This window comes from Podarcis cretensis (assembly GCF_951804945.1).
Source record: "Podarcis cretensis genome assembly, chromosome: 4".
NCBI lineage: Eukaryota > Metazoa > Chordata > Lepidosauria > Squamata > Lacertidae > Podarcis > Podarcis cretensis.
Genome location: NC_137173.1, coordinates 58,930,736 through 58,954,268, shown reverse-complemented (window position 1 = coordinate 58,954,268; position 23,533 = coordinate 58,930,736). Strand labels below are relative to the sequence as shown.

Here is a 23,533-nt window from a genome sequence, read left to right as displayed (position 1 = left end):
TGGAATACAAATGTTTTAACCAACAAATACAATTGCCCTTTATTCAAACATATCAGCAGTGCAATCCTATATGCCCCTATGAAAGAAAAAAGCCCAACTGAGTCCAATGAGGCTTACTCCTAGATCCGTGAGTACAGGATTGCAGCCTCACAAAGCCTTGTTACTCAGGACTCACTGTACCTCTCTGACGGCTCTCTCTCCAGCCTGCACTGCACCTTCCATGTAGCCGCTCCATTCTGAAGCCGTCTCGGTGCCTGCAAAGAAGATTCTCCCAACTGGCTCACGAATTACCCTTTAAAAGAGGCACAGAATATGGAAAGCATGAGGGACCCATTTCTCTAAACGTAAGTCAGACAAGAGCATTCCTAATATCATTCTACCACATCAGCATTGCAACCTATGGCAGATTGCTTCTGGCCCCCTTTCCCAACTTTATGAAATCCTTTCTGAGGAGAGGAAAGGTGACTAGAATTGAGTAACAGTCTTCTGACACAGAAAGTTTTCAAGGCACAGAAATCTGAGTTCACATACAGAGCACCCTTGTTGGGCAAAGACATTGAATTCCAACATTAATTACGTAATTTGTTAGCTTACTACTTTGATTTATTAAAGACATATTATAAACTCAAGAGTTGTAACTGAATGTTAATCAGAGCTGTTATGTATGCATGGATGCTCAAGGCTGATTGCACTGATATAAGTAGCAACATAAAACCTTTGCTTCAGATAAGATACTTAAGATATTTCCAAATAATAAATGCTTTATCTTGAGTGAGGAAGTTACTTTTACTGAACACCTGCAAACTCTCACCAACACTGAGATGTTCTAATACCCCTTTAATTAAGGATGCACACTTTCCTGGGATCTCTTGCATAGGACTGAGCTGTTTGGAGCTAATTAACTCATTAAAGGCATGGTCACCAATCAACAACAAAACATGAATCTGATTACATTTTTTATTAACTGCTGAAACAAATGCAACCTCCTGCCAGTCATCGTGTAATCACAAGCTAGGGAATTATATTTCAGGTGTTATAATCTCCTCAGGTTTCTTTGCGTGGACAGGCGGAGTCCCCAGAACCCGAGTGGCCCCCCCCCCGTCATGTGGAATAACAACTCTAGACAACGTTCTATGGGATTAAATTGGCCACAACTTTATTAAACTTCAAATGTGGGTAGACCTTGGCTCAGGCATTGGGCGTTCTCCCTCCCCAGTCCCCAGCCGGGGACCTAGGGAGCATCAGGGTTATCCAGTGTGGGGGGGGGATGGGCTGGCTCTGGAGAACATATGTTCAAGCAGAGATAGCCGCCCCCGTTACGCCGCCGCAGTGGAGAGCAATGACGACCTTTCCCAGGTAAGATCCACCCTCTATTGTGTGGGCAGGTAATCCCTCCCCCTACCTGGCCTGGTTTCCCTGGCAACGCTTCCCCCAGGTGGGATTGGACAACTCACTGGGGTAGGCGGGGACCTCCAGGTATCCCACCTGAGGGAAGGCAAAGCCCAAGCTGATGGGGCCACTCCAGATCCAGGGCTGCACGCGTCCCCGCAAAGGGCGCCCCCCGTTTTAAGTGGGGAGCGGTCATTCTGTAATGAAACATCCTTGCTTATTGTTAACATACCTTCCAAACTGAGTCATTATCCCTGGTGGGAAATAGGCTGTATAGCACCCCCCAGAATATTGTTCTTCACACCAGTTCTTCTCTTCATAGTGCACTGGCTAGAAAGGCAAAGTTAACAGGGTTAAAAGTAACAGATGAAGCTTAAAAAACAAAAAACAACAGAAACTTATTTCAGAGATCTGTGAGGAGTACCCAGTGATTTCTCATGTCATTTTAAAATTTACTCATCTATTTACAGATAAAGCCACTCCAATTTCAAAATACAGATCAGGTAGCACATTTAAAAGTGTAGGTAAAACTACTACAAAAGAGAAAAGAAAATGGGTAACACACATAAACTTTAATCCCTCTCTGCCCCACCACTTCGTTAAAGGTTTCTTAGAAATGTATAATAATAAGGTACAAAAAATAGCTTGCTCTTCTCAGTCCATCTTTGAAAAAATTGAAATGCAAAATGCATCTTTTAAAACCCTCATGTGGTTGACTGAGATCCACATAATGTGAAATATTCCCAAATACCAACACTCAAAGTCAACCTACTGGTTTTCTGAGGTCATGTATCATGTATCATGAGAGCTAATCATTAAGAAAAGCAATATATATTATCCTCTTACATGCAAGGCTTCCTGGGATCCCAACACCTTTGCATAGAGCTCACAGATCCTTCTTTTCCTATAGCAGAAATACAAGAAAATACATATTGCTGAGCTTACATTTCCGAAACAAACTATAGTTTGCTCTGAATCTGGATTTTATCGCCTCAGTTTTTAAGATTAATATTTACAGGGATTGGTGCTATACATTCTAAAGGCCCTCATAAACATCATGGGCCTGAGCCTGCTAGGGACCACCACCCCACACACAGTCTGCATACAACATCAGCAGCAACAAGGCTAGCCCTATTGTTGGGCTGCTGGCCTTCTGAGTGAGACTGCAACATGGGGCAGCTTACTGGAGTGTCACAAACAGGCAGCAAACATTATTGCTGCATTTTTAATGTGAGGGAGGGAAAAGTGGTGCTTATGGGATTTTCTGCCTTGGGTACCAAAATAACATGGCCAGCCTTGGAGACTCTGCCTTTTGTGCCCTTCCTCAGGTAGCAAAATTTCTCTGGATGGCCCTACTGAGTAGCCACATGTGCAAACAGATCCTATGTGTGCAGTTTGAATAGATGGGCCTGTATGCATGGAACTCTTCCTTTAAAAGGCTAAAACAAAGCTTTGCCAATTTTCTGTTCATAGGAGGATAGAAGCAAATGGAAATGACCCCCTTTTCTTTCCCCACCCAATGGCTGATCAGTGGGATTCTCACTTTTTAAAAAATGCATTACAGGCTGCTCTGTGTCACAAGAGTTGCATCGTATCCCCTGAGCTTGCTATGAGCCAGTTTCACAAATGACTCCCATAAACTGATTGGGTGCATACTAAAATTGCACAAAGGCACAGTGTGGAATCCATGCATGAAAATAAGCTTCGATGCATCGTTGGTGGGTCTTCTGGACATGTTCCCACATACACAAAGACTGCTGCAGGAGGAGCTCCCCCCACCCCCATGGATGCACAGCGCTCATCATCTGTTGCAAGAACAAGGCTGACTCCAGGCTCACCCTCTCGCACTATGTTGTCATAGATGTTATGACCATGCATTGTATATATCAATTTCTGGACTGCGGAGTTGTAGTAACTACGCACTGAATGAAATACTTTAAACTTAGCAAATACCAAACAGCATTAATTTGGAGACCATCGAAACCATCAAAAACATCATTACTTCCTTGACTCCATTTTGTCCTGGGAGTCAAAACCTATATGAAATATATTTGCAGGAGAATCATTTATTTGTTTATTTACAAAGAATATTTGTATGCTGCCTGCTCATGTAAAAGATGTAAAGCAGTGCACAAGATATACAAGCACAACAAAACACAAAACAATACCCCCCCCCCAAAAAAAAACCCCAATAAAATGAATGGCTTGTCGAGAAAGTTTAAACAGCTGCATAGACCTGTTAGTGCATAAAGGTCTTCGCTGCTGAGCTCTACATGGGGCAACACTGGGAGTAAGGAGGAGGAACTTGACTGGTAGTGCAACCGCCTGGTCTGGCTGTAAGTAAGTAAGAAAGGAGGCGAGGGTTGGTTGAGGCTGGTGGAACAGTGCTCCACTTGCCCTAGTGGGTCAGTCTCCACTGATTCTACCACCATATGAATGAATGGATGAATTTATTATTTCAGTCACAGACCAGTTGCAGCTCACATACAAAATCAGGGAAGTCCATACGGGAATGGAAAGAAAGGAACATCTTGGGCTGCCAGAAACAAAATCCAGAGGTTTATTGTTCATACCTTTCCTCCGCGGTGAGGTGAGTCAATTTTCTGCATTTCCGAGCAAGGATAAAACTAAAATACAATACAGAATCAATAATAATTATAGTTTAGATTAAGACCATATGATGCCAGTGGTTTTCAATCATGTCATAAAGCCCTTTTTCAAGACTTATGCAGACTCTGTCAGGTAGCATCTTTCCACCCAACGTGACAACACAGAAACACCAGCCATCTCACTTTGTCTCTCCTTCCATGACATTGTGGAAGAAGAAGAAGAAGAAGAAGAAGAAGAAGAAGAAGAAGAAGAAGAAGAAGAAGAAGAAGAGTAGTAGTAGTAGTAGTTTGGATTTGATATCCCGCTTTATCACTACCCTAAGGAGTCTCAAGGCGGCTAACATTCTCCTTCCCCTTCCTTCCCCACAACAAACACTCTGTGAGGTGAGTGGGGCTGAGAGACTTCAGAGAAGTGTGACTAGCCCAAGGTCACCCAGCAGCTGCATGTGGAGGAGCAGACACCATACTGGAAAGCATGGATTTTTCTCATGGAAGCGCCCAAGGGCACTTGACACCTGGTTGGCACAGCTTATGCACTGTACACACAGGAAACAAGAAACTCCACACTTGCCTGTTACCAAAAAATGTGTGAAAAGGTATGCAGGTTATAAACTAAATAGGTGCAAACTCAAACATAGTAGACCGAGACAAGAATTCTTCTTCACAGACAGCTTTTTATACCCCTACAGGATATATAAAGCCAATGCCCTGTATTATGGTTGCTTTTCTGTATAGAATGATGTTCCAAGTGTATGGTACAGTTGTTCAAGTCAAGCATGTATGGTACATGCTTAAGTCAAGACACAAATGATAGTCTCTTCACATTTCATTTCTGATTCTCTTCCTCTCTTAGAAGACTCAGAAGGCGGCTTTTTAGTATTCCTTACCCAATTATTGCTGGAAAACTTCCATCGGGTTTAGTGTCATCTAGTGTCAAACCAATAGCTGCATCCTCATCTTCAATTATCATGGTGCCACAATAATCTGAAATGGGAGTGAAAAGTGAACCCATGTATCAGTAATCTAGGTAGTTCTAACAACTATGTCACTCTCATGCCTCTAAATAATATATCTTAACAACATCTCTTGACAACAGGGGCACCACAGGAACATTAAATTTAATGCAAGGTATATGCAGCAATTTAAAAGTCACAATACACAGCTACTTAAAGTGGTTGGGAGAAACTACATAGTGAAAGGGCCTTTAGAAAGCCCTCCTAGTAGGTCCCAGGAAAAATTATTCCCACCTAGACTAATGTCCCCAAGATCATTTGACTGTGGATATTTATTTATTTATTTATTTATTTATTTATTTATTTATTTATTTTAGTTATTATTACACTTATTACACTTTCCTCCAATGAACTCAAGGTGGCATGTGTGGTTCTGCCCCTGTCCATTTCATCTTCACAACAACCCTGTGACATAGACCAGGCTGAGAGAAAGCAACTGGTTCGAGGGTATCCAGTCAGCTTCTTGGCTGAGTGGTCCAGCATTCTAACCACTATACCAAATTGGCCTTCTGGGAGATGCCAAGAGTTGAGCCCTAAGAGTGCCATGCACCACCATTATGTTTGGATTTCTAGAAGTTTCTGAGATTCCTATATTGTACTCTGCAACTGTGTGAGGTAACAGCAGGCTTTAAAAAAGAGAGAGAAATGGATAGTCTTTGGGTGGCTGCCAGATTCTGGGTTACCATGGTAATTCTTCAGGCACAAAGAATATTGACAACTCTTTGCATAAGATCTTGTTCTCCATAGTGCACCACATTAATCATAAAGATAAAAGACGTAACCCCATCTTCAAAGCACCTTCCCCAGGGAGGGTCCAGTATCTTTTCGGCACTATTTGCTCAGGCCTTTTAGACTCCCTTTAAAATGCTGTCTTAGTAAGGGTTATTTTGCTGCCTTTGGTTTTAATATGTGTTGTCTCTTCACGGCTGTTCCACCATCTTAATGTTACTGTTTGCTTTAATTGTTAGCTTTAATTGTTTACTTTTAATTATTAGAATTGTTAGTCACTTTGGGATTCAAGAACACACACACTTTATGCATCTATTTCAACATGTGGGATGGATCCAGACCCATACTGCTGAAAGGGAATGGTGGTGGAAGACAACTTTATCCACTTCTTCCCTTCCCCTGAAGTTGCCAGAGGATTGGGGGGGGACCCTTTGGAACAGCATGGGAGGGAGGGGAGTAATAATAATAATAATAATAATAATAATAATAATAATAATAATATCACCTCCCTCCCTACCATGAGCAGGTTCAAAAACCTTCAGTGAAGGAACCACAGACAGCAAGATTGTGCCTGTCTAGTTCTCCATCTATGTGTCTAACTCTCTAAGATGATGCTGAAGAAGACAGCATGAGAACAACATGTGAGAAAAAGTATAATTTAGGGCAATTCTGCATGTGCCCCTTCCCTTCAATCAGCAAGAAATACCTTTTTTCCTCCAGAATGCTTCCTTGTAGTATACTATGCATTTGATGACTGATCCCATAGGAACCCGGCTGATCAACTGATTCCTCATTGAAGGCAGCGGTGGGTTAAAGTGAATCTTCATACAAAGTGCTGGAGGGATGGCACTAATAACATACCGGGCCTTGAAAAGAAATACAAAGAAAAATCAACTCTATCTTCACAGGATACTTGAAACTGCTTGTGTTATTCTAGGAGACTTCTGATTACATTTCAATGAAAAATTGACTCACAAAAGAGGATACAAACTTCGCATCAGGTTACAGGTCACAGAAATTTAAAGTGACAAGCAATTTTTCCAATGATGACAGAAATGGACCTTTTAATTTTTCCAAATGGCTGAACAAATTGTTGAAAAGGCTCTTTGCAACACAAAGAACACAAGGGTAGTTTAAGATACCATTTAGATACCCAGGCATCTCCTGGGAAAACATATAGGACAGCAGCCACAAGGAAGGAGTACAGTCACAACAGTCAAGAGAAATAATTAAAAGTAAGAAAGTAAGAAAGCACAATAGCATAAACTCATTAAGGAACTTGCAACCAACATGCATTTAATTACACATTAGTAATTTTTCTTAAAAAATTTTTTAAAGGGGACTGAAAGGGGGTAAAAAGGAAGAAATACTTTGGGATTCCTGCTTGCTACTGAACCCAGTGTGTTTTGACTATACATGATTTTGGTTTTATGCACTGTCCCCAGAATGTAACCCCCACATGAGTTGCCTGTACCAAATCAATTATTGCATTGAGATATGGCAATCAAGCCATGGCTTACACACACTCTTCTATCCTTTCCTGCTTCCTCAGGGTATGAAGGGAGATTAAATCTTGAATTCCTGGTTTGCAGCAACCTGCTCACAATTTTGTTGTCCAAACCTGGCAAGCCATGGTTTGTGCAAACTCTATTTGCTTCTAAACCACAATCCCAAACCATAATTTGATCTGTGCTTGAGATCTGTTTTGTGGGTAAACTATGAGGAAGGAATGAGGAAGGAAAGTTTATCATCTCTTCTCTCACAAACAGAGGAAGGAGAGGGGGAGAAAGTGTACAGGTCCATGGCATAATTTGTTCATGTTTGTAATAGCAAACTGTAGATATTTAATTGAACACAATCGTTTGAACATTTTTGTTTGTTGGGATTCTTCGCCCAACTAACAAATGTCCTTGATATCCTCTTCTCCTTATATGACGAAAAGAGAATCCTTGTATACATTAGAACTGTAAGCTTTTAAATCACCTCGTATGTTTCATGATCCAGTGTCTCCACAATGACACTTTCACCAGTCTGATCAATGGAGGTAACAGGCTTCTCTAGTTTAACCAGCTCTCCTAGATATTCCATGATCTTCTCACAAATTTGGCCAGAACCTCCAACGAATTTCCTCTCCTGGAAGATAGAAGAAACACACAACATAGTTCAGCAGACCAAATTGGTCGCTTAAAATGATACCCAGATGGAACAGATAACTACAATAGAACCCCCTTCATATTAATATTTTTCTTCTGGCTGGGCTACACACACCCAGCACCTTCACATGTTGAGCACGAAGGTCTAAAGGTGGCTTCTAGCCATGTCTGGAAGCCTCTGTGCAGCTAAGAATCCTGTTATCAGGGCTTTCAAGCTAGAAGAGGCTACTAAGCACATTCAGCCCCCTTCAGACCATCCAAACAAAAATATCAATGTCAGAGATGGTGTGGCCAGTGCATGGAGAACATGGAGGGCATATTCTGCCCTCTGGGGACATTCAACCCTCACTCAATCAAGCTGAACATCTGGAATTATTGCCATAATTATTGAACACAAATAACCGGGGGAGGAGGGGTTCTAGTTCACTATACCTGGCCTCCATTGGTTGTTGAAAATATCCTGGATGTCCCACCGCATTGTTTAACATACCACAGGAACCACAGAGCGGAGACCTCATGGGGCTCAGAGGTAACATCAACATTGACAAACAGAGTAGCAAACCGTCTGGCAGCACTGTACACAAATCCAAAAAAAAAAGAGGAATAATGTTGAGTTTGGCCTCTCCCCCTGCGTCGCCTTCATTACAGGTCTGGAGATGCAGGATTCTTGCTGGACAGCTCTTACTGCATGCACAGGGAGGGGTGGCTAATATCTCCATTCTCCCTTTTCATGTAATGGGGGGATCTCAGTTCCAATCATGGTGGGAGAGTGAGATTAGTCTTCCCTCTTCTGAGATGCCTTCCCAGTAAGAACTGGGCTACACCCATGCCTGCTGAGTATTTAAAGAAAAACAAGATATGCCACTATCTCCAGGGCACATCATGAGAGCGCAGCAAATGGTTAGTTAATTTTTAGGGAGGGAAAGAGGTGTTTTTCCTGCCTCAGGTGCCAAAATAACTTTACCAGGCTTGGGTATTAATCACTTTAACATGGGGAGGGGGAATGCTCCACTTTGGCAGTCCTAAGTTCAAAAGCTACTGAATGGCTGTGTGTGTTCGCGCGCATACATGTACATGTATACATACAGTATGTACCTATATGTGTGTATATATATGCACACCCACACCCCAGTGGAGTGCAGCTAAAGATTTCTATCATAGCTATAAATGCCCTGTTGAATGGTCCTTTGAAATTTTCATTTACTATTCCACTTGAGACTATCAAATAATTCATGTATTGAAAGGATTTTTTTTATAAAAAACCCACAGCTTTATAATTTTAATTCTTTTATAAACCAAGGGAGCCAAGAAAATGTCAAATAAGTGAAAACCAATGAGAAAATATTATTCAGGCAATGTTATTTTTTTCTGATTAGTTCTTTCCAGAAACCAGCATGCCCCATTCATTCCTACCTGAAAGAGCACACTGTGCTTAAGGAAAGTGTTGGCCTCCAGGGAAGCCTGACATTTTGATCTTTTTGTGCATTATTTTGACAGCAGAGTATTATTTCTAAATGATCAACCACTGAAATAGCAACACTGCAATTGCATGCAATATTTATCACATGTTTTCACATATAAATCTGTTACTGTTCCTCACCTTCTTGAGATGCCTCAAACAAACAAGGCAATAAATAAGTGACCCAAAAAGGCTGAGAGTTCTTTCCATGATATTTGAAAAGCAAAGGAGTGAATTAAATATGTCCCTGGCATATAGACTAATATTCTGTTATGAGAGAACCATAACTGGAAGCAATAGACGAGGTGAAAATTTTCCCTTGTTCGTATTTTGATAATATTTAGTATTTTAAGAAATTAAGAGGAAACAAGGAATGCTCCAGTACTACCATCTTGGCAAAGGATGGGGACAGGATACAAAAATCCCCCTTAATGTTATAACCACTGTAACCATCAATGATCTGGACACAGAGTCAGAGGCGACAGGGACACCAGATGGGGAGTCAGTGGAGGGCTCAGAGCTGATTGCTGAAGATAGGGAAACCATTGCACCTGAGGTGGTTGGACAGGAGGCCCCAGAGGAACTTCCCTATAATACTCTCATGGGCACCTTCCCCTGACCCTGAAGCACTAGTTGCCTCCTAATGCACATCACCAGTCCAGCAGCACAGGCAATGCACCAGGAGGGAAGCTATGGAACAGGTGAGAAGTGACTGTGCACAGGCCAGAGGGTTGGGTCTTTAAATCAGTAAGGCTCACTCAAGGGAGCGGAACCTGGAGGAAGCAGTCTGGAAACAGAGGCATAAAGGACCCCAGTCAGCTCCCAACCTTTGTTGGAACAAGTTGCTCACTTGGAGCTGTCCATGGTCCAGTTTTGATCTGCCTTGCCTCCTTCTCCATGGAATCTGACACCAGACCAAAACAGGGCACATAAGTAGTGCACAGTCCTGGTTTTTTTCAATCTACTGTTTCTGGCACAATGCTGGAAGACCCACCCAAATCTCCCCCATGTCCAAATATTTGTTCAATATTTCAGAAGTGGGTCCTCAGAAGCAACTCTGAGCACACCATGCATCACATGCAGCTCTGTGGATTCTGTCCTAAATAACAGCAGTCTTCAATCCTAAGTAGGTTAGTGGTACAACACATGCTTTCAATCTGTGGCATGCTTACAATCCTGGGAATATCCAGGTAAGGCTAGAAAAGACTCATATGAACAACCCTAGAGAGCTGCTGCCAATCAACATAGACCAGGAGTAGCCAATGTTGTGTCCTCCTGATGCTGTTAGACTATAACTCCCAACAGCCACAACGATGATGATCCCAATGATCAGGGACAATAGAAGTTGCAATTCAACAACACTTTTGGCTGGATTGGCTATCCCTGGGCAGACAATGCTGAGCAAGATAGACCAGTGATATAAACAGCTTCCCATGTTCCTTTGACTTCTTGCTCTTATGTTCCAATCAATCCAGAACTAGTGCTGTGCCAAAATATTTCTCCAGAGTTTTATTTCCCTGTGAAATGAGTCATTTTTCCCTGCCTCATTGTCAGGGCACTTCAGCATTTCTGTGGGTGTAGGAGTTTGAGCTTGCCTTATAGTGGTGTGTGCATCTTTCCAGAAAACATTTATTCACCACTGTGCAGCCTCCCTGGCTGCCCCTGATTCCTGATCTGAAAAGCCCCATGGAATGAGTTATCTTATGATGTGTTCCCCTAGGCTTTAATTGAAGCATGGGTACCTGGGCATGCTGCAGAGTGCAGACTACTGGTGAGATGATTTGCAGAATAAAAGAAAGGACACTCAAGCTCACCCATTGGCCACCTTGAAAGCAAGGTAAGCACAACAAAAACCCTGTACACTATCCATGAAAATTTCACCAAAATCTTCTCTCGGGTTTGATTATTTTTGAATGCAATTTCTTAAGACTTGATAGAGAAAGTTTAAAAAGTGAGAGAGAAAATTAGCACAGCACTCATTTAGAACATCAGTGCACACATGCCATGGTAGAGACTGCATGCACGCACTCCATGTCTCTGGAAGGTTATACTTCCATGCCTTTAGAATTAACTATACAGGGAAATGGATGGCTCCTTCTATTTTATTTGTATGTAGTATGGTCCTTGTGTGATTCATCATTTGAAATATGTAAAATTTATAGGAAATTATCAAACACACATAGCTTTCTGGCTGCATTAGAGCTTGCCAGACCTAACTAGGTACCTAATATATGTCATGCATCTCATTCCAGCATGCAATGCCATATAAAGGCAAATTTGTTCAATTTGTCAACAGAATGGAAGAAAAATGGAGATTACCCTTCAGCTCCATTGCATCCTAGAGAAGGGAAGCCATTTCAAAAAACATAAATCTTGATCACAAAGGCAGATCAAATGCATAGAAGTACATGAAACATGCACATTGATAGGTTTCTAATAAGAGAGAGAGAAATGAGGTTCACCCAAAGGTCTTTCCTGGGGCTTAATATGAGATAGGACTCAGTTTGTGTAGGAACCATGGGTTTTAATTCATTTTATCTAGACCACATTCCCCTGGAAGCTGAAGAAGAGTGGGAGGTCTCACAACCCTCCCAGCTGAGCATTAATTTAGGAATGCTCACTGCAAAAACAAAAGTGTTAAGTGCTAGAAAAACAAATGCAGAAACAGAAACACAAAAAAGCCTAACACTAAAGCAGGGGCAGTGAAGTGGATCCAGTGGGAGAGCAAGATCCAACCCTCCACAAGCCACTTCGACAGGCTGGCAGGGCCACCCATCTGTCAATTACCAGGTAACATATGACACCAGGTAATTTAAAACTTTCATGAAGAACTGGGAGCACCTACTGGGCCAGATAGGAAGACATGGGCAGACCACCTTAGCCCATGGCTTGTAGGCTCCCCACCACTGATGGAATGTTGCTTGTGTGGTGCTGTCACTGAAGAGTTCTTAGAAATGACCTCTGGTAGAAAATGGGACTAACAAATTGACCAGAGTTGCTAAGAGAAAATAAATGAATCAGCTACCAGTTTTTTGTTTTTTTGTTTAAAGGGCTGTGGCTTTCCAGATGTTGCTTGGGCATTGTCCATGCTGGCCAAGGCTGCTTGGAGTTGGTACAAAATCATACTTCGTAAACCATGGGTTGCTTAACCCCAATCTATTTCCCTGTTGCTAGTTTTATGGTGGCAGATAACAGTTTTATTTCTAGGAGCATTTGAAGTCTTTTGAATTGCTGTTTGAGGGTTTGGAGTTTTCTACTGCTAGTCTGTTTTGTTTATTTGTTTTTTTACTGTTGCTAAACTCAGCAGAGCTTACATGAGTAGAGATGTGTATGATCACACTGTCAGAGCAATATAGCCACATTTCCACATGCACATTATTTCACTGTATCTCCCAACTGTGAACACAATTCATCATTCACTATGATAAAGATTAATATTACTGTAGCAAATAGATAGCGTTACTTCTCAACTTAGGATAGAGATGTTTCCTCTAGGTACTATTGCTATTGAGCTTATCAATATGGAATGTATAAAACTGCATCTCACTTTGTCCAGCACACTTTGTCTATCAATTCTTGCATAGTCATTTTGTCCCATTCCTCTGCATGGGGCGCCTTCCATGGTGCTTCATTGGGAATCTAAGAGAGAAAGAGAGTCACATCTCAAGAAAGAAGCTACAGATCTCCTATTTAGAAATCATTTACTCTCTTCACTGGCTCCACAGGAGCGCCATACTAGTTCACTTCTAGATTACTTAAGACTTTAGAAGCAGAATACTAACAGGATTCTCTAGAAAAATAAACAAAACAGTTTCATTTATCCATGATACCAAAGAGTTTTTACCTTCTGCAAAGCCCTCTGCTTCCCAGTTTAGTAAAAGAAAATAAAGCCTTTGTGCTTTGGGAACATATTCTGCATATCAAACTGCAGTGTTCAATGGGCTGGACAGGTTTTCATTGAAAATTTTAAGATAGATAGATAGATAGATAGATAGATAGATTCTTTATTGTCATTACACAAGTGCAACATTGCACAAGTGCAACGAAATTGGATGCCATCCCTTAAAAACAACAAAAGCAAAACAACAACAACAACCAAACAAACCACATTCCAGCCACACCCACACCCACACCCATCAAACTCCCAGGTCACACTATCGAGTTACAGCATTTAAAAAGGCCACAGCTCTTGGATAGAAACTATTTTTCAGTCTATTTGTCCTTGACTTGATGTTTCTATATCTCCTGCCAGAAGGCAGTAGTGCAAACAGACTGTATCCCGGGTGAGATGCATCCTGCAGGATGTTGTTTGCTTTCCTAAGACAACGGGAACCGTACAGTTCTTCCAAAGATGGGAGAGGATGACCAATAATCCTTTGGGCTGTGGTTATGACCTTCTGGAGCACCTTCCTCTTCCTAGCTGTACAACTGGAGAACCAGGCACAAATACAGTATGTGAGAATGCTCTCTATGGAGCCTCGGTAGAAGGACACCAGCAGTCTCTCACTCAGATTGTTCTTCTTTAAAAGTCTGAGGAAATAAATTCTCTGCTGGGCCTTCTTCACCAGAGCAGTGGTATTTGCGCTCCAAGTCATGCCCTGATCGATAGTCACTCCCAAAAACCTGAATTCCGCCACCCTCTCCACCCGTTCCCCTTTGATATACAAGGGCTGAATGTCCGCCTTTTTTTTCCTGTAATCCACCACCAATTCCTTGGTCTTAGCCGTATTAAGAGCCAGATTGTTCTCTCCACACCAAACACAAAGCCGCTCCACCTCGTCCCGATAGGCGGACTCATCCCCTCCTGAAATGAGCCCCACCACCGTAGTGTCATCAGCAAACTTGATGATTTTGTTGCTGGGATAGATGGCTGTACAATCATACGTATAGAGAGTATAGAGCAGGGGACTCAACACACAACCCTGTGGTGAGCCGGTGTTAAGGCTAAGGGCTGTGGACATATGTGACCCCACTCTAACCCTCTGAGAACGTTCTGACAAAAAATCCAAAACCCAGAGACAGGTGGAGTTGGAGAGTCCAATCGCCTCTAGCTTGGACACCAGTCTATGGGGGAGGATAGTGTTAAAAGCAGAGCTAAAATCCACAAACAGCAGCCTCACATAACTCCCCGGCTGCTCCAGATGGGACAGAGCAGCATGGAGAGTGATAGTGATAGCGTCTTCCGTGGATCTATTTGCCCTGTATGCAAACTGGTAGTTGTCAAAAGTTGATGGAAGACAGGAAATTATATGACGGCGCACCAGTTTCTCAAAACACTTCATAATGATTGGAGTCAGTGCAACTGGTCTGTAGTCGTTCAAACTACTGATTGTAGATTTTTTAGGCAGAGGAACAATAGTTGACGACTTCAGGCAGGGTGGGACAATAGACTGGTGTAAGGACTTGTTGAAGATCTTAGTAAAGACCTTCGCCAGCTGATCCGCACAGCCCTTCAACACCTTTCCCGTGATGCCATCAGGTCCAGCAGCCTTCCTCGGATTCACCATCCTCAATACCTGTCTCACCTCATGCTCCTCTACAGTGAATGAGGGGCCCCTATGGGCTGGTGGCTGTAATACCGGCGTCTCAGGTGGCTCCTTCTCGAAGCGAGCAAAGAAAAAGTTAAGCTCCTCCGCCAGCAAAGGGTCACCATCGACAGCACCAAGGTTAGGTTTGTAGTTGGTAATATGCTGAATCCCCTGCCACATCTGTCTTGTGTTGTTACTCCTTAAATTATCCTCAATCCTCTGCCTATAGACCAGTTTTGCCCGTCGAATACCCCTCTTCAAGTTTGCTCTTGCCACACTGTAAAGCTGCACCTCGCCCGACCTGAAAGCCCTATTCCTTTCCCGCAACAGGCACTGGACCTCTCTATTCATCCAGGGTTTCTGATTGGGATAAAACCGGATGGATTTATTTACTGTGACAGTGTCTGTGCAGTGATTGATATAGCACAGAACTGCCGCCGTGTGCTCCTCCAGGTCTGAACGATCGAAAATATCCCAATTGGTTCTCTCAAAACAGTCCTGCAGCTGGTGGATAGCGCCTTCAGGCCAGATTTTAACAGTCCTTGATATTGTGGGAGCCCGTTTCCTGAGTGGGATATATGCTGGTACCAGGAACAGAGACATATGGTCGGACTGGCCCAAATGTGGCAGCTGTAAGGCCCTATAGCCGTGATTTACATTCGAATAAACTTTATCCAGTGTCTAAAATATAGCATATTTTAAATTAATAAAGTCCTGTACTCTTTTAATTGGGTTTCCCACACAATAAACTATTATTATTAAGTCTGCAATGTTATATACCCTTACTTGGGAATAAGTTCGAAATAGCTCATTGAGGGGGTATGGATACAATGCTATGGATAGAATACTGAACTGAGCATCATGTGCATAATGGGCACAAGCAGTCACCTCTGTTGCAGCTGCAAGGAAGAGATAAAAAACATAGTCTCCAATTTCAATTGAACATGGCCTGCCATTATATCCAAAGCGAGATAAATGCTGTTTAGTTTGAACTTTGATTTATCCTAACAAGCCAACTTCCAACCATGTCTTATGGACCTTGCTTGTTCAGATAAACCATAATTTAAAAAACTAACTGCACTTCCTAGTTCAGACCTAACATCAAGCTGTGCTTAGGTGAAATGGAAGAGGAAATGGAAGAGGAGAGGGGCGATAGGAGCCCATTCATTTATTGCTAAACTTGAAGACTCATTCTGCGTTTTTGTTTTTGTTTTGGAATAAGCCATTTAGAACTATGAAATGGATTGGCTTTTATTTGTCTTGCTTTATTTGTGCATTTTTCGAATTAATTCTTATGCTATTTATAGCCTATATATTTATTTAGTCCTGCATAGTTTAATGAGACCTACAAACAAAGACCTACAAATAAATACTGCATAGGATTGCAGTATTTATTGTTTGTTAGTTTTGATTGTTTTTATTACAAAAAAAAAACCTTCAAAGGGTTATCTTGATTATTTCTTTATCTTGAAATTAGATTTGTATGTCTGCTTCCCTGTAAGTGACTTGACCACTTCCAGATAGCAGAAAAATACCAACCCAGCAGTGCAGGAAAGGGGTCAAAGGCAAATTTGTACTGCAAAGGGGTGTGAGAGAGAAAAGAGTGTATTCTGGAGCAGGATGGAGGGCTGCAGGGGTCAGCAAACATTTTCAGCAGGGGGCTGGTCCACTGTCCCTCAGACCTTGTGGGGGGGCAGGACTATATTTTTTTTGGGGGGATGAATAAATTTCTATGCCCCACAAATAACCCAGAGATGCATTTTAAATAAAAACACACATTCTACTCATGTAAAAACACACTGATTACTGGACCATCTGTGGGCCAGATTTAGAAGGCGATTGGGCCGGATCCAGCCCCCGGGCCTTCGTTTGCCTACCCATGGCTTATGGGCACTGAAGCTCAAATGAAAGGCTTCTGATAGATGTCACCAGTCTGGACAATAAGCTGGCATTTACCTCCTTCCCCATTTCATCCATAGTCCTCCACAAATTGTTGTAATCCAAATAGGCAATGGGATTCCACATTGGAGGGAAAGGGCCTTTGAACGGATAAGATTTGCCCTGCAAAACAGAAGAAGCAAGAAAAAAACCCCACTCAAATCCATTTGCTTATTTTCCTCTATTTTGATTGAAAAAAGGATGCAATTCAATATAGAAGATCCATTTTAGAGAACAGATCTCTCAAATGAATATACAAAACAAGTCCTTGAGACTGCCATTAAAAAAACTCACAGATTCTGTCCAAGTTGATGCAAATAACTCATCTTTGAATCATACATGTAGGCAGCCAACCAACCAGGGCAGGAGCACCTCCTCCACCTTTTTTGGCACTTGCAGCTGACACTGGAAGAGGAGGAGAAAGTCCTCCATTACTCCTCAGCTGCCCTTCTTGAACCTCCTGCAGACCATCTTTGGATGAGATTTTTAAATGGCAATGATAGGCGCAGCTCAGACTTGTATCACACTCACCAAGCAGTTTCCTAAGATGGAAAACTCTGAGCCAATCCATACCTTATACCTTAAAGGCCTTTGGGGAAGGGTCATAGCTCCAGGGTACAGCACCTGTTTTGCATGCAAAAGGTCCCAGGCTCAGTCCCCAGCGTCTCCAGGTAGGGCTGGGAGGGACCTCTGAAATCTCAAAGAGTTGTTGTCAACAACACTTAACTAGATAGACTTCACTTGGTAGAAGGTAGCTTCCTACAGCATGCTCCAAACCAACTTATTTACATATCCCCCAAACTTCGCTTTAACATATAGATCAGCAACACTCTGTCTGTGGCAAAGGTGAAGGAGGGAGGTCTGCCTCTCTGACAGCCCTTGGAAAAGACCCAAGGGCTTCCAACTGCTGGCACTGCTGCTGGTGAATGCAGGATGGATGGAGACCTTTGGGCAGGGGGTGAGCCAGGAATTCTTCTCCGGTTTGGATTCTAAATCTGAAGCAGAATAATTCAGGAACTTGTAACACACATCAGTGAGCTTTGCTGATAGCCCCATTTATTAGTTTAAAATATTCAGGGCATACACATAAAGGACATAGCATTAGAAATAGCTAAAATCTGTACTGTAAGTCAGTGCAAAAGGATTTAGGCTAGGTTGGCCTCCCTGCTTCCATCAAAACAGCCAAACTGCCACCCGCTTTTGTCTTAATTGGATTGTAGATTATGATGCTTGTGTGCATGTAATATCAAATTTTAATAAGTATTTGATTAAGTGTCCAGTTAAACTGGCAAATTAATTGAAATGAACTGCTACACAAGCAAGATAATATGATTTAGAATGTTAATAGATTGATCACAACAGGAATCATTTGATAGGAGAGATTTTGTGGATCAGTGTTATGTCTCATTTTATTTAGTGTCTTTAACAATAATCTTTGGTGAAAGGTAGCCAGCATATGTAAAGTGTGCAGCTGTTATAATTCATTGCCTTTGCAGCTATTTCTTTAAGAAAAACCCCTGAGAGGCTAGAAATATCAACTGTACATACAGCACATAAAAAGCAGATACATTTTTTTATTAGCTTAAAGTCTTTAGAAATTGAAATCAAAGGAAAGTAGTAAAAGCAAAACCATGGAGACAAGGAATAGCAAACCTGGCCTGCTTGAAAAAGTAGACAGTATTGGAAAAGACAAATTGGATGACCTGAAATAATATGTTCTACTTTACTGGAAAAAATACAAGTTCTTGGAACGTCTTACAAGAATTTTATCTGTCTAGCACTGTTTGTGGAATGAAAACCACCTTAGATGCCCCTGTGGGTGATCTATTCCCAGAGAGAAATGGGGAGGGGCTGATGAGGTTGAACATCTTAAAATTTTTATTTCATGATGTATGGCTGGAGCAGGTGGCACTGTGGTCTAAACCACAGAGCCTAGGGCTTGCCGATCGGAAGGTCGGCAGTTCGAATCCCCGCAATGGGGTGAGCTCCCGTTGCTCGGTCCCAGCACCTGCCCATCTAGCAGTTCAAAAGCACGTCAAGTGCAAGTAGATAAATAGGTACCACTCCAGCAGGAAGGTAAACGGTGTTTCCGAGCGCTGCTCTGGTTCGCCAGAAGCAGCTTTGTCATGCTGGCCACATGACCCAGAAGCTGTCTGCGGACAAACGCCGGCTCCCTTGGCCTATAGAGCGAGATGAGCGCGCAACCCCAGAGTCGTCCATGACTGGACCTAACAGTCAGGGGTACCTTTACCTTTACCTTTACTGCCTCTCATATCAGTGTGCCTCTGAATACCTGAGTATCAAGTGGGGAAGCTCTTTCTGATATCTGTCTGGGCACTGTGGGGACAGGATGGGACTCTGGTCAGACCCTGCATAATTCTTTTTATATGCTCTTATTTTCAGCTTTTAGAAAAGGCCTTAGCCCATGTTCCAGTGGCTGGGGAAAACCTGAGAAGGATGACAACATCTTAAGTCATCTTGACTCTAATATTTATGCTTTAATTAGAACAGGTCTCCAAAGAAAAGTTTGAAAATGAAAAACGAAAGCAATTTCACCCAGTCATTTAAAATCCATTTAAGCTGTTCTACTCTGATCTCTGCACATGGAAATGGCCATTTATTTTGTGGAGCATGTCAAGGATGAGAATAAATCAGAGTATTTAACTTTTACACATGTATCTCCAGCCATAAAAGAGATGCCACAAAATTGAATGTGTTCCAATACAGCAATCACGTACTTTGGGGCTAATTAAGTCTGAATGCTCCAGCTGCTTTGCATATTTTATTCATAAACAAGAAGACGGCAAACAACATTTTAATAAACAGTTCCAGAGCAGGAATGAAAATGAACAAGGCTTGAGAGAGACTTGCAAAGTTGTAATTCAATGGTTAGAGCCAAGGAACAAGGTAGGCTATGCACTTTACATAGAGACAGATTTGTGGCTTTGGTTAATATTTTATGGGAACCAAAAGAGGAAGGGAAGAGGAAACTTAGAGAAAATAATAACCTACCCTCTTAATTAAGAAATATATACATGTTTGCAGATAATATATTCATCACCTGTTGAAGAATACATTTTGAACTGATTGAGGTGTTAATTTCCCCCCATGGTAAGGTAGGTGGAAGGGTGCAGAAGGCAAAAAAACCATATTTTTATTTCAAAAGTCCCCAGAATACCACATGCCCTATTCATATTCATGAAAGTGTATGTAAAATTATATTGCTTTCCTCACCCCACTTCTCTGAGCAGCAAGCAATTGCCTGCATTTGGTTTCCTTTGGAGGAGCCCACTGGTGACTTTTGCCATTTTGTGATGTACGAATTTACTTACAACTACATAGGTGGAGCATAGGAGACATCAAATGGCCAAATCTCCAGCAGAGAATCATCATAGTCCAACCCTCTGCAAATAAGTTTTCCAGATCTAAATACTGCGACCAGAGTAGCCCATCTTCTCCACACTACAATGGGCTAAGCAAGAACACAGATACACCATACCCAAGCATACCATACCCAGAAGATCAGTCTTATAAAAACAATTGTGCCGCTGTAACTTATTTGTTGCATTGGAACCAGGTATCTTCCCTCCAATGCTTTGTTGCTTGATTATTTCTCCCCACTAGGATTCCTGTGAGGGCAGAGAAGAATGTGGTTGCGTGAATATCACCATCACAAGCTCCTCCCACTGGATAGGGACCATGACTTCATTAGTTGAGTGACACAAACGTCTTGTCACACACACACATCACTATGTACATTTTAATTATGTATAAAAAATACATTTTTTCTGAATAAAAAATGTGTTGCGTGGTGTGTTGTGTGTGTGTGTGTGTGTGTGTGAATGAGAGGGAGAGAGAGAATAATCTCTTAAGAAAAATCACAGAGGACCCTCCTATTTGCCTCCACTCAGTCGCTTATTCCATAGCATAATAATTATTTTCTAACATACAGTCCACCCTGGTCTGAAATTATTTTGTTAATTGGTATTAGAAGTAATTCATACTCCTTGAATTAAAGAAGCACCTCAGTTAGTGAACTTAATCAACTCTCAAGTATTCACCATCAGAAAAGAAACAGAAAGATTTTTATACAGTGCTTTTTAATGAGAAAAATAGTGCTGGTACCCACCATGAAGTTATTACAGTGAGTGCCACACTTTTAACATATGGGAGGGAAGGTGCTGGTTGCATACCCTTGAATACCCCCAGAAAAATGCACTGGTTTTACAAGACCCTCATTAAAACTTTCAAAGATAACATTGAGGTGAATCCTTTATATTTCTTGCAAAAGCATCCACTAATGTTTTAATCTGAAAGTATGACATCACTCCCATATTGGATTGTCAGACAGGCAGTACTTTTCTCTGTGGGTACGCAGGGGTACGCATACCCCTAACCATTTTGTGGATCTTTGAAGTTTTGTCCATTTACTGTATTTATTTTCCCAGATTTGAACTATAAAATGGTGATTTTCTTGAGTCAAAATGAGAGTACCCCTAAACTTTTTTTTTTTAGAAAAAACATTTTGCAGGTATGCAGAATCCTGCAAAACCCTTGTTATTTTTAAAAATAAATAAGGTAATTATTATTCCAGTTATACAGATGTAAAGTAAGCTTAATATGGTGAACGACACTCTCATATCTGAACTAGAAATGAAGCCCACGTCCCCTAGGTGCAATCCATTGATTACAATGCCTTGGTGCCAGTTAGCAAACAACACTTTTCAATAATTTGTCTCATATTTATTAATTAGTACACCAATAAAACATCACTTAAGGGCCAAAACACATAAAGCCAGCCCCATGTAGAATGCTTAACATCCCACACATATCCCATCATGCACTTGCTACATGTCGGTGGGCCTACACGTAGTATTACCAAGCCAGTAATTCCTGGCCTGCTGATGTGGTAATGATGGAGCTTAAATGGTAAATGTACTTAAATGCACTGGGGTATGCATAGAACATTTACTTAAACAAACATCTTACCTGTAATATACCATTATGTATGTTAGAGCGGTTTTTGCTTGGAAAACATAGACTGATCATAGTTCTCCCTAATAACTCTTTGCTCCTATCAACATATATTGACCTTTTGGTAGACACTGTTTTGTTTTTTACTTTGAGTGATACAGTATTTAGCTTTTGTCATTCCACCTAAAGGAAAGAACTGCTATAACCTAATCTATACTGGATTGTGCTCAAGGCAGCAAAGCCTCAGATACCAATTGACTCGAATGTTCACAAATATTCCAACTGCTCAGAGAACTAAACTGTCAGAATGGAAAGTTGTCTGCCTGCCTGGGATTAAATACTGACCCACAGGTCCCAGGAAGAGAAGTAGTTTTGTGGGGCAGACTAAAAGGAAGGGGAGCCAAGGGACACCAGACCTAGACACAATGGGACTAAGAGAAATGTGCAGATTAGGCAGTAGAGTAAGAAACAGGAAGGTGAATGAAAGAGCTATTTGGAGGCAAATGGACGGCTGAACTTCACATTCTGAATTTTGAACTTGCCCACCATATTTGCAGGCTCCTATTGCTTCTTTACCTTTACCTTTTGGGACGCAGGTGGCGCTGTGGGTTAAAGCCTCAGCGCCTAGGGCTTGCCGATCAAAAGGTCGGCGGTTCGAATCCCTGTGGCGGGGTGCGCTCCCGCTGCTCGGTCCCAGCGCCTGCCAACCTAGCAGTTCGAAAGCACCTCCGGGTGCAAGTAGATAAATAGGGACCGCTTACCAGCGGGAAGGTAAACGGCGTTTCCGTGTGCGGCTCTGGCTCACCAGAGCAGCGATGTCACGCTGGCCACGTGACCCGGAAGTGTCTCCGGACAGCGCTGGCCCCTGGCCTCTTAAGTGAGATGGGCGCACAACCCCAGAGTCTGTCAAGACTGGCCCGTACGGGCAGGGGTACCTTTACCTTTACCTTTTTATTGCTTCTTTGATGCACAAGATCTAGATTCAATATTCCTTACTTACAGCAAGCATTCTGCTCCAGCCACAGGCCTGAACACCCAATGCAAAAGTGAATGACCAGTTCAAACGTGAGTGCATCTGTCTACTTCTACCTTGGGCACATTTGCAATATCTGGGAAGCCAGGGGGTTTATAAACCATTTCCGTTCAAGGATGATCACTATCTGCCCTTATTGCAACTGTAAAAGTTAGTGAGATACTGCCAAATACAATGTAATGTAATAACATGATGATTAATATTTCCGCCCTTGTCTGACATACAGGTAAAATGGTCCAGGCGGTCATCATTAACCTTTCCCCATTTAAGAAAATGAAACTGAATTTGTAATATAGTAATCAGGCTGGCCCATGCTAAATCATTTAGCATTATATGCTGGGATGGCCTTTGAGACATAATTAGAAAGCTATCCAGGCATTAAAATCTCCCAGTATAACCAGGTCTGCCACTGGGCATTCATCTAAGAAAAGACCAATTAGGTTTTCTTCTAAGGCTCACTCAGATACAGCAGAGCTGCTACTGGGAAACTACACTTGCACAGCACTGAGGGGAAGGGACACTTAAAATAATAAGATAAATATTGCTACCCTTTACTGCAAATATCCCAACTAGATGATGCCAGCATGTTTGAACTGCCTGAAATTCTGCATCTAACAGAATTTTGCATATCTCTTTAGAAGGCATTAAACACTTCAAAACCCAGGAAATAACAGCCACCTCATTGCTTAATTCTGCATCTTGGTTATA

The 23,533-nt window shown here is 41.9% G+C and overlaps 1 protein-coding gene across 1 annotated transcript in view; it reads right to left on the bottom strand.

Annotated features, from left to right (window-relative positions):
- The window catches only part of MAOB (monoamine oxidase B), a 40,909-nt gene that overhangs the window by 1,576 nt on the left and 15,800 nt on the right, over positions 1–23,533 (bottom strand). Inside the window, exons 4-13 of the mRNA XM_079974520.1 lie at positions 16,837–16,941; positions 12,900–12,991; positions 8,326–8,467; positions 7,724–7,873; positions 6,447–6,606; positions 4,886–4,982; positions 3,963–4,016; positions 2,236–2,293; positions 1,622–1,719; positions 181–292 (exon numbers count right to left, since the gene is read on the bottom strand). Coding sequence (XP_079830646.1) covers positions 181–292; positions 1,622–1,719; positions 2,236–2,293; positions 3,963–4,016; positions 4,886–4,982; positions 6,447–6,606; positions 7,724–7,873; positions 8,326–8,467; positions 12,900–12,991; positions 16,837–16,941 — 1,068 coding nt within the window. The remainder of the gene's footprint in view (positions 1–180; positions 293–1,621; positions 1,720–2,235; positions 2,294–3,962; positions 4,017–4,885; positions 4,983–6,446; positions 6,607–7,723; positions 7,874–8,325; positions 8,468–12,899; positions 12,992–16,836; positions 16,942–23,533) is intronic.